Consider the following 12076-nt stretch of genomic DNA (forward strand, 5'->3'; position numbering starts at 1 on the left):
TGCCCAACTATATGGGGAGTGGGTGTGTCCCTGTGGTGATTTTACCTTTTATTTTGATAGAGCTCCCCTGTGGCATAAGTAGTTGGTAAGTCTGAGAGAAGAAAAAAAGCATGTGCTATTGGTGAAAGATAAAAAGCGGCAGGTGACGAGAGAAGAAGGACGCCTAGGCTCTTTATTTTAGGCCTGCCCTAGGCCTTCTATGTGCATTTCCCATTTCCATTGGGACCCCTTGTCCCGGGTAAAGTATTGCCCTATATTGCTCGGTGGGAGAGCATCAGTGAATCAACAGAGAAAGTCAAGAAGAAGAGCCTGTCTCTTCGACGGGTGTGTTCGTCCGGTTTGGGGAGAGTGCGACAGACCGGCCTACACCATCGACTGGGAGTTCTGCTGTCAGTTTAAGTGAGATCTCAATGTCCGCTGACAGTGTGGTTCCGTGTACAGCCCCGGCCTGCATCACTGGCCAGGACGACAACAGAATAGGTAGTAAACCCTGGGGGGTTCTCGGATACCCAAGGTGAAGGTTATCGAGGCTGCTGCCGTAATGGGAAGTATGTTTTTCTCCCTCTCTCATTCTCTAAGTTACTTTCTACTTGAAAGTCACAACACGGGAAGGCTCTTCCAAAGTGATGTGGATTTCGATCTAGGTGGTGGGATTTTTCCAGACTGTTCCATATTACCGAGCCACGTTCCATCATACGTGCATGGAAATCATCCAACTCTTTCTGTATCGATTGACTGCTTCCACATATGTGAGGCCGTTTTCAAGCAGTCTGGAGGCACTGATAAATTCACAGATATAGGGGTCTATTCCTAGATGTATATGGCTGAGATGCTTTTGAGATGTGTTTTCTGATATGTTCTCCTCCATGTTATTTTACTTGCACTGTTGCTCTTTAACTTGGATCATACTGTACCTACTCTATTTGCCATGTGCATGATTTTATGACATATGATGTGTTGTACTGATTCACATATAAACGTACAAATGTACGTACATATTATATGAAGAGTAAGGTTGCAGAGTGTGTATACTTTGAAAATAAACATGGGTTGAACAAGAAGAATTGCAAATGCACCATGAAAACAGAAGGACCCTTCTTTCCTTCTTTCTAGGCGGTTTAGAGGAGAATTGTGAAGCAGCCTGGGCACCTTCTTCTATCTTGTTTGGAAGAAAATAAATGCAGGAACCAATCAGATGAAGGGAAGCAGAAGGCAGGTAATAGCCATATTTGACTTTTAACACCACGTGGATGTGACAATGGGAAAGGGGAGACGGTGGGTCCTTCCGGAAGCAACAAATGGCAAAGACACGGACAAAGGGGAGAACACAGATTCCTCCTCTAATAACAACTGCCCATGATCCTAAGAAAGGGTATAATGAAGAATACTGCGGAAACAGCACGTGGATATGACACAGAGAAAGGGTAGAATGCAGGTTCCTCCACTAACATAACCTGCCCATGACCCTGAGAAAGGGTAGAATTAAGAAACCTCCTGTAACAACACCTGGCCATGAACCAGTGAAAGGGTAGAATGCAGGTTCCTCCTCTAAGAACACTTGGCCATGGCCATGGCACTGAGAAAGGGTAGAAGGTGAAGTCCTCCTGTAACAACACCTGGACATGACACTGAGGAAGGGTAAAGGGTGGATTCCTCCGGTAACACTACATAGGCATGACAACGAGGAAGGGTAGAAGGCAGGGTCCTCCTGTAACAACATATGGACATGACAATGAAAAAGGATAGAAGGTAGAGTCCTGTAGCATCCCTAAGACTTGACACTGAGAATTATTAGATGGAAGAATTCTCCTTTAAAAACACAGATACATGATATTGTGAAAGGGTATACAGCAGATTCTTCCCATAGCAGTGCCAGGACCTGACCCCAAAAAAGGACAAAAGGCAGATTCTGCCAGCAGCAACACCTGGACTTGAGTAATTGAAAGGGGAGAAGGTGGGTTCATCCTGAAGCAGTACCTGGACTTGACACTGAAAAGGGGTAGAAGGCTGATTCCTCCACTTCCAACACCTGGTCATGATCCTGAGAAAGGGTAGACTGAAGATCCCTCCTGTAGCAACACCTGGACATGACAATGAGAAAGGATAGAATGAAGACTCTTCCTGTAACAGCACGTGGCCATGAGCCTGAGAAAAGGCAGAATGCAGACTGCTCCTCTAACAACACCTGGCCATGATCCCAAGAAAGGGTAGAATGAGGTTCCCTCCTGCAATAACACCTGAACATGATAATGAGAAAGGGTAGAAGGTGGAGGCCTTCTGTAGCATCCCTTTGACATGAGACTGAGAAAGAATTCATAGCGGAATTATCTTGTAAAAACGCGAGAACAGGATACTGAGGAAGCGTGTAAGGCCGATGATTCTTCCTGAGCAACACATGGACATGACTAAGGGAGAGTGCAGATGATGGGTTCTTCCTGAAGTAATACCTGTACTTGACACTGAAAATTGTAAAAGGCACAATCATTTTCTAACAACACCTGGCCATCATCCTGAGAAAGGCTAGAAGGAGGATCCCCTCTGTAGACTCCCCTAAACATGACACTGATAATGAATGGATGCCAGAATACCCCTGTTAAAACATGAAGACCTGGCATTGAGGCTGATTCCTCCTTTTACAACACGTTTACCTGACGCTGAGAAAGGGAAGAATGCAGACTCCTGCTATAATAACACCTGGACTTCAGACTGATACAAGAAAGAAGGCTGGCTCTGCCTGCAGCTACATATGGACATGACACCGAGAATGTGAAGAAGGCACAATTATACTATAACCAGGGGTCAAATCATGGGGGGGACTCATTAACATACCAATTGTGGTGTAACTAGATATTAGCATATCAAGGAGCCCTCTGAAAAAAGTAAGGGGACTTCTGAAAAAAGTGGTTGTGTACCCTCGACTTGAGCCTTGCCTGTAACAACAACAGAACGTCGACCTTGCTTTTTATTTGGCTCATTATGAAATATCTATTATCAATTCTCTTCATAGCCATTTGGTTAAAGACATTTTACAGATATCTTATATAACTGTTGTTCTACTTTTGAACCCATTTTATATGCAAAACATAAATAAAATAAACTTGGTTTCGCAGCTATGATTGGAATATACTGGAAGAGATGTCTCAATTTGGGGAAGAGAGTTCTTGATGTTGCAAACTGGTAGCCCCAAATTCTATCTTGTGTCTTCTGTTTAGTAACATGAACCGAGTCCAAGGTTTACTCATATATAATCTACTAGAGATGCAACCAGTTCCAAGCTCAAAAAAGATAACACAGTAAAATATATCACTGTTTAAATAAAGTTTGAATAAAGCCACAATTATCAACTAATTCTCTTAAAATGATTAGAGAGAAGAAAACAGTAAAAGGCAACCAAAATAAATGCCCTAATCTGGCCCAGTGACGTTGATGGGATTATAGTTTGCCTGGCACCTGTGGGGAGCAATATTAATCATAGGAACATATCGAAATGTACAGAAGAAAATACCAAATGTACACACTGGAGCAGAATTCTCACCAGCAAGGTGAGTCCAAGGGCTGGGTTCACCTAGGGCTCCACAAAATTGGGCAGCCTTGTAGATTCCTCAGGGTCAGTATGTCCTTTCATGAATGATGCTCACACCAGCATGCACCCTTTTCAGTTCTCTGTGAGGTCCCTCTTTCACTGGAATGGTGAATGAGGATTGGACCTGGCTCGATCCCCTCAGCTGTTTACACTAGACTGTATTACAGTGATTGACTGGAAATCACAAGTTGGTGAAGTAACGTTGTCCTTCATTATTCCTTAAGGGTACTGGCTGTGGTACACTGGTTCTAGCTCTTTTATGTGCTCTTAGCTCTCACTGGATCCACCTTGAGATGAAGCCCCAGGATCCCACACAAAGACAGGAAGGTCAAACTCTATTCCCACCGTATTATACCCAGTGATTAGTTTGGTGGACTTGGTTACTCCAACCTGGGTAACCAATCTAGTGGCCATCAGGGAACAGGCCATTTAGAGTCAGCCACTTTCAGGCTCACCTCTTCTGCTGATGCAGTCAGCAGCCAATCAAGACCCATGGTGACTGGGCAAGGTTGTCTGGCAGTACCAAATCCAAAAACACTACAATAAGCGGGTCAATATCAGCATACGTATAGCCCTCTGATATTAATCTTTCATGGTAGGGATGCAACCAATCTTTATCAGTCCCAGCTAATGTCCTCCTTTCTTTATACAATTCCCTGCTTCAATGCTACAGTATATGCCACAGCCTTATCTCAAAATAAAGAGGTACTGCAGATGCTGAAATGACTCCACCTCATGCATGAGGTTCCCAAGGCCCCATCCCTACCTCATCGCCATCTCACAGGGAGGCGATGCTTGCTCGGCTATTTCAGGTATGACACAGCCTCCCCTGCGGAACACAGAGAAGTACTTCTACTCCCGATCAAAACCCTTCAAGTCCTCCGGTCCTCTTATGAATTCACTGAAGATAAGTTGTGGCATGCCTGGCCCACTAAAGTTATGGAGGACCCATCACGCCAGCGGCTCTAACCAAATCACAGTAAGCAGTGGCTGGCTGAATTTGTTAATAAGAGTTAAATATGTTTACAAATCTATAGTTTCAATTCAAACTGTAAGTAATTTGATTCTGTTATCCACTGCTGCCAACAATGCAAGAAATTGCATCTTTTACAAGAGAGGTTTATTGATGAGTGAAACAAGACCCGAATCTGATCCCTTTTCTTCACTTTCATTGCTTGGTTTGGGCATTCAATTATTTAACAGTTTTCTCCATTGGAGCTTTTGAGCTGGTTGTGTCTCATATCTTCTATCGGTGTTGCACTTGGCCGACCTTACCAGGTGCCCCATCAATAGTCCTCTTCCCCAGAAGGAGAAATTGATTCTGACAGGACTTGGATATGCAACTGAGCAAAGATAGCCTCTGAATTCCTTCCATAGCAAGAAATGGGCATGACACTGAGAAGGAGCAGGAGGCAAACGTGCCCTATCACAACACTCGGGCATGATTCTGAGAAAGATAACATCCACCTTGCTTTTGATTTAGCAAGCGCATAGTACCAATGCTCCATACTGTCTGACTCTTCATGTTGACAGACTTTTGATGTAACTGTATGGCTCATTGTTTTAATAACCATTTTTGTTTTTACCTGTGTAAAATCTGGTTTCTATACCTATGATTCCCCTAGCCTCACTCTGAGTGGAATCTCAGACTAACCTATTACCCCACAAGAGCAACCTTCTTTGACTTCGTAAAAGTAGATCTCCTGCTACTCTAAGACTCTTCGACAACGCGAGAGCTGCCAACTAACCCATTGTTCAGAGGGAAGCAAAATATTAATAATAATAATAATCATCATCATAATAATAATAATAATAGATCTGGCAAAGCAGTTGCATCATTCTCTGTTGTGAATGTTGTATAGCATGCACTGATGATGCCATGGCAGGCCCAACCCTGAGCTGGTGCTAAATATAGATGGCCGGGTTCCCCATGATTTGCATCGGAGCAAATGAGGAGATGCCCGTCAGTAACTTCTGATTTGCACCGACCACTTTGAATCTGATTCGCAAAACCTAAAACTGGAGCAAATCTGGAGACATCTTTAAGATGCATGCATTCAAATGCACTCCACAAAGATCAGTGCTGAGGCATTTCAGGGCCGCTCCAGGCATCTGCAGATTGGCGCCAGTTTTAGATTTTGTGAATTAGATATAAAGTAGCAGGTACAAGCCAGAGATGCGCGCATGCACATGTGATTTGCGCCACTGGACCTCGTTGTGAATCAGGTGCCCGGTTCATTGTGTTTTTGCATATGTGATTTGTAGGCAGACATACAGAGGGCAAACCCATGTGTTTCTTGTCATGAATGGGTTCATAACCCCTAAACAAACATGTTTCTGCACAGTTTTAATACGATGCGCAGAGCTACACAAACCATCTGCTGCTAAAGTAAATTCGAATGACAACAGAACACAATGTCTTTCGCAGAGTAGGAAATGACCTCTGTGTTCAGTCTTTGGCGTGACTTTGTGCTTCAGGAAGTTCAAAAGGGGACTTGGCTGCCCTACACGGCACTGTTCCACAGGTGATATGATGCACTAATCAATTATGGACATGTTGTTTACACGTATGTCTTCGCAGATCTAAAAGTGGCAAACACTACAATACCATCATTATTAAACTGTAAGCTGTGACATGCTGTTTAAAAAAGAAAAAAGCCAAATGTAGTGGATTTGTTGTTTGAGAAAATAATTGATGTTAAAGTTAACTGTAAATTAGATGTGTTTATAGTTAACACGGACACAACCTAAACACCTGCAGGCCTACATAAAGAGGTGTATATAGGGGAGTGAACAATGTTTGTTCAGCACTTCATCAACAACACAGCCATCACAAAGCACTTATCATCTCTTTGGGAAGAAAAGGTAAGCTCACAGATATGTTTCAAAGGCACTTCCCCATTGAAAGAAATGCTTGGTGAATCAGTATCTAAACCAGTAAAACAAAGAAGGCATATTCGATTTTCTTTTCCGTAGTGCCATCATGTGTGACTTTTCTAAAAATCTACTGGGAGCTGTTAGGGATATCTATCTGTTTTCATCAGGAGACGGGGTCTGTCGCTGTGCACAGGAAAGAATCAGCTGTATTTTCTTCAACCACCCTAAGGTACTGTGGGGCGCAAGGTAGAACTTACCTATAGCCGAATAGTCACTCCAGTGTGAATGGACTGCGAGACCAGGCGTTTGGGTGTTCACCCATACCTCTTGCCCAGGCTTAACAGCTTGTGCGCTTTTAGGGAGTCCTTTGCAGTGCCCTTTTTAATTGTAGAGTGGTGTGACAAACCTTGTTAATAGATGGCGCTGGTGATTGGTTTTTGACCAAAGGTTGTAACCATTTATTCTTGTAGTTTGTGGATACTTAAAGTAAAGTAGGACGGACTCCTGACTTATTGTCATCAAGAAGATTTAATGTGGTGGACACATACTTCATGGTTCTGGCAGAAACACGCCAGGTGAAGGTGAAACAAAAAGTTAACGCGCGTTTCGACGGTAGTCTTTATCAAGGCAGCAATGTGGTGGTTGGTCCAGAATAGGAACGGAGCGCCTCGAGAAGCCTCCCAATGATAAAGGGTGGTGGGATGTATAGCCAATCCGAAAAAACTCAGAGGATGCTCCGTGACTCGGAAATCCGACCCATTTCGGATTCCCGAGTCACGGAGCGTCCTCTGACTTTTCTCATTTATCTATCCTTTTTAGGTAGGCGTTGCACCATCCGCCATCAAGGGACAGGCACCCCCGCTAGGGTCAGGGTGTTCTTCCTTAGGGCCAGATAGCACATGTCTTTTCCTATGTGTTGTATTTAATGTCTTGACAGTCATTGGTTTGACTTTAGCATTCAGTTTCTCCCAAAGAACCGTTTATGTTGTGAATTATAACTGTTACTTAACGGTTAGGGAAGGCAGTGTTTTTCTCGTTTCTGTGTTAAATTTGCCCTGTTGTTATTTAAAGTAAAATAGCACCACCAAGCTTAAAACCAACCATTACATGATAAGACTCTTATCCACATAAGGGCCCATACAGGTCCTGGGCTAGCAGTGGTGGGTCTTGGCCTGGTCCTTTGCATCACTGTGGACCTCTATGGTGGGAACTCCTTGCGGGTGAATGCTACTGGTGGCAATCTGAGAGTGGTAGTATAAAGGGTTGTGTGTGACACTTGTGCTTGTGCCGGCAGTGGCATGATGTGTTTTTTTTAGTTTTGCTTTTATGTGGCACTAAAGCACAACCTATAAGCTGAAACTATTGCATTAGATTAGAGTATAGCTAGGGAGGAATGGGACATGAGAAGGGACACAAAGTCTGTAGGTGTTGTTTGGTTATTTAACCACTCATTGACATAGCCATGCTAATTCCTATGGCCATGTCCACCCACTTCCTGTCCCTCCACACCTTGCATCTCTTTGAGCTAACTTTATCAAACCTTAGCATCAAACTTTGAGCTCAAAGTGCCTGCTAGTGTTGTTTCAAAGCAGTCACCTGAGAGTAAATTGCTTAATTGGAGCTGTAAACACGCTAATGGTGTAATAAAAATGTCTTAACCACGTCTGCCTTCAACCACTCGATTTAAAAGCAGCATGCGTGTCTTTCACTGAAGTCCGGTTGAAAACAAACATTGGCAAAGCCAACAGATTTGGCTTGTGTATACGTATTAGGCATTTACCAGGCACTGCTATTATATGTTGAGGCACTTGCGCCATTTTGCAGCTGCTACAATCAATGGCCAGATAATACCACTATGGCGGTGCCTGGCAAATGTGTTTTTCATTCCTACACAAAAGCCAAAACTGTTGGCATTGTCAATGCGTGTCTAAGACTGAGGCCAGCTTCCTTTGATCTGTGCAGGTCTTCTGCAATGTGATCCTTGATAGACAACTGCCCTGGATTTTGTGTCTAGGATTGACCAATGCACAAATCAGCTGTTGACCATGGTGAGCTGGAATAAAAAGTGTCTGAAAAGAGCTTTCAAACTATCAAGCCATCCGGACAAAAATACAAGCAGCAGATTCCACCCACGGATCTTGAACGAAGAGAATTAAGCTGATATCTTAGAGTGGAAGCAGCGCGAGTACTTTTCTTCAGCGTTACAAACTGTTTTCGCACAGCTAAGTGCAAAGATGGTGCCTGCTTTTTACGAGCTAACTCGATTCACCTGCCGAGGAGCAGAGAGTGCGCACAAGCTAGGGGCACGCACTTACAGTTGCCGCACATCACCGCCTTTTCAAGTACTCATATGCTTCTGTTTTTCCAACGGCGTTGCATTCTCTCCCTGCTCTAAATGGCCAATGATACAAGCTCGGTTTCTCGCTTCTCGGCGCTCACCTGTTGCCCAGTAACCAGCAGAATGGAGCCTTCCTTCCCGTGTAACACTTGTCGGTAAACGTGGTCGAGGATTAAGAGCTCACTCCAACAGTTCTGGAGCAGTTTCATTTGGTCGTCAACCTGTAAAAGAAGCACACACGTCAGGCAGGCCGTCATCGCAGGACTCTTTTCAAGTAATCACATTTCATGGGCAGGGCTCGCTGTGCATTGGAATGACATGTGACAGCCAATACACGAAAACGTCATACATTCAATCCTGTTGATTTCAGAAATCTCAGAACTTCTTGATTTCCACCGAGGGGAAGAGACAATATTAATAATAATTTGCATTGTAGATGTAATATCAGGTATTGTATGTAGTGCTTTGAGGCTGTGTCCACCTGCCTGCAAGCACTATAAAACTAGCATTTATGATTACCCAATGTATTGGTACTCAATTTTTCAACATTGGAAAGATGGCGGGCCAGGAGCTAGCTTGCCCCATGTCAGTGGTGTAGCACTTAGTCGGTGTGCTTTCTAACTTGACTTGTCATTCTTACCACACACCATGTGGATGTCATTATTATCTAACACATGTATCTCATTTTATGGACCTTCTGAAATTTTAAGGGTGGGTTGGCTTTGCCAGTTTGCAACCCTGTGACCTGCAGGATCTCTCACGAGACTAAACCACTCATAGCTGGACAGAAAGTTTACTTGCATTTTTATGAATATAGTTTTTAATTTTTAACAAATATGATATTCAGAATGATCAACAATGTACCAATTGAATCCCAAATTGTCAAACTAAGTAGAGCGGCAACATTGATAAGATGGTAGTGTCTTGCAAAGGAGAGAGGACACAAAACATAGGGGAGGGGGAAAGATATCAAGCCTGATTCATAGAATTTTTTGCCCAGTGCAAAGTGACTTTTCACTGGTGCAAAGTCACTTGGCACAGGTCAAACCATTCCATGAATCAGGCCCATAACATTTATTTGCAGTGATAGGTGAATGGAATCAGACACCCCTAGATGAAAAACCTCCAGTATAAGTCTGATTGTGCATATTCCAAGATATGCACTCCATTGCCTGGATCACTGGCTAATTCCAAACCATGACGCTGAAATATGAATCTTTCCCATACAAAGTTCCCAATCAGTCAGTGGAAGGGGCAATGAGGGGGTTTTCAGTCATTTTGGTTGCTGGATCAACACCAGTTGCGCCAGTCTTTTAAATCCTGAATCCTGATTTTGTTGAAATCTTGAATAAAGGCGATGCATGATGTGTGGAATGTAAGTGCATTCTGGCTGACAAAGTGAATATAGTCAACTGCCATAGAGCAACATACAGAACAGTGAAGGAAAGGTTCATAGGATCTGCCGGTTACTTTGGTTTCCAAAGATGTACCCCCATTCCTAGCGAACAAAGAGCATCATCCTTAGGAGCGAATATGACTTTTAAGGACATGCCATCAGTAAAATACCGCGCTCTGAGGCCTCCGAGCATGTGGCACGGTTTACAAAAATGTGAGTGAATAAATAAATAAAAGACACCATACGGCTACTAGGTCTTCTAGTTCCCAACAATGCGCGTCCGAATATCGCCTCTATATTTTTGCAACAAAATGAACAGTACACTTGATTGCCTTTTACTTTTGATAACTTTTTTCCTTTCAGAAACTTTCCCAAGCAAGTCCCGCTCACACGGTGACAAAGCCAGGCTTAATTATGATAGAGAGAGGCCCTACCTTTGGAGCCGGGTTTACTCATCTATCAAAAATGCGCTTGGTGCTATGACTAAAGAGTCCAACTCTGAACACTGGCGGTATTGTCGGAGAATGCATTCTTCCCACACCTCATACCGTTAATCATTGAAAATGGACGCCATTTATAAACGAGAACTCATTTATAAAAAGAGAACTTTGCCGACAGTCAAAATAAAAGAGAAAACATGCTGTTGGTTTTAACAAATAAATAACCGTCTTATCAACCCCCACAAAACTGCTCTTCTTGCCACCACCATTTGTACATTAATTATTAAAGCAGGTTTTCACCTCACAGTTTAGTTCAGACAACCCTGTGTCTTTTTCTTAAAATGATCAGCCCGGCACCGGCTGCGTTACCAACAACAAGTGCACGGCTGCAGACTGCATGTCATTTTCATGTTGACCTCTCTTGCCTCTTGCTTTCATTCTTTGGTAATTTGGGAACTATCATCTGCTTTTGTGAGACCTTTGACTCTCTAACATAGAAGTATATCAGCTTCACACCAAAAGCAACGTGTCCACTTACAACCACAAACGATAGTGTATTGACCAAGAAAGTGAATGTTGCTCCTTACAGTAGGACAACAAAAAGATACAAGTTACACCTAATTTGCCAAATTGGCCAAACTGCACCAAATATTGTTGACCTGACACATTACAGCATTTCTCCAGAGTATTAACTAAAATCCACATGTCCTTTTTCAAATTTGTTTTCTATAACTTGTTTCAATCACATTTTGTTCCATAGTCTACCAATCCCACATATTTACATGCATGCTTTCCAAGTTCACACCTCCCATGCAACACTTAATCCTAGTATGCATGGGTGTATGTTAAGAGTTTCCATGCATGTTTGTAAGACATTTGATGTGTGTGTATATTGATTAAGTTACAGTTGGTGGGCAAGTAGCTATTTCACATCCCACACACAGTCACACACTTGACAAAGTTGAAACACACATAACTTTTGTCAACTAAACTGTTTTTAAAAAAAATCAACTGAAGGAAGGACAAAATACACTCAACATTAACACACTGACAGACACTCACAATTCCCATATATTGCCCCAAGGAATATCCACTTTTGAAATTCTACTACTACTTCACAAATTAATAGGTTTACACACACACACACGTCCATGGCCTTACAACAAACCTGTGTTTTCTCCTCAGGCATATGTTTCTCTGCCAATTGTGTGGCTATAGATTTGAAAGAAGGTTTAACACTTGTCACTCGTATATCCCTGGTATGAAGCTGCCGAGATACTGTCCTATAATAATGGACTTTCTTAGTTTCTAGTGGTTTTCCCAATGTAATGGCGGCCACACAGACAGGGGATGAAGTATATAACATTGTCTGGGTTACTACTGGTATGTTGAGTTATCCTCCACTCTCTTTCTGAAACTATATTGACCGTCAACATGTTGCT

At 42.9% G+C, this 12076-nt stretch overlaps 1 protein-coding gene across 1 annotated transcript in view; it reads right to left on the reverse strand.

Annotated features, from left to right (window-relative positions):
• NR5A2 (nuclear receptor subfamily 5 group A member 2) overlaps positions 1-12076 on the reverse strand; it is a 198127-nt gene that overhangs the window by 69290 nt on the left and 116761 nt on the right. Inside the window, exon 6 of the mRNA XM_069641231.1 lies at positions 8900-9019. Within this exon, the coding sequence (XP_069497332.1) occupies positions 8900-9019 (120 nt within the window). The remainder of the gene's footprint in view (positions 1-8899; positions 9020-12076) is intronic.

The sequence above is a fragment of the Ambystoma mexicanum genome, chromosome 1q, assembly GCF_040938575.1.
Source record: "Ambystoma mexicanum isolate Mex_15411 chromosome 1q, UKY_AmexF1_1, whole genome shotgun sequence".
Lineage (NCBI taxonomy): Eukaryota > Metazoa > Chordata > Amphibia > Caudata > Ambystomatidae > Ambystoma > Ambystoma mexicanum.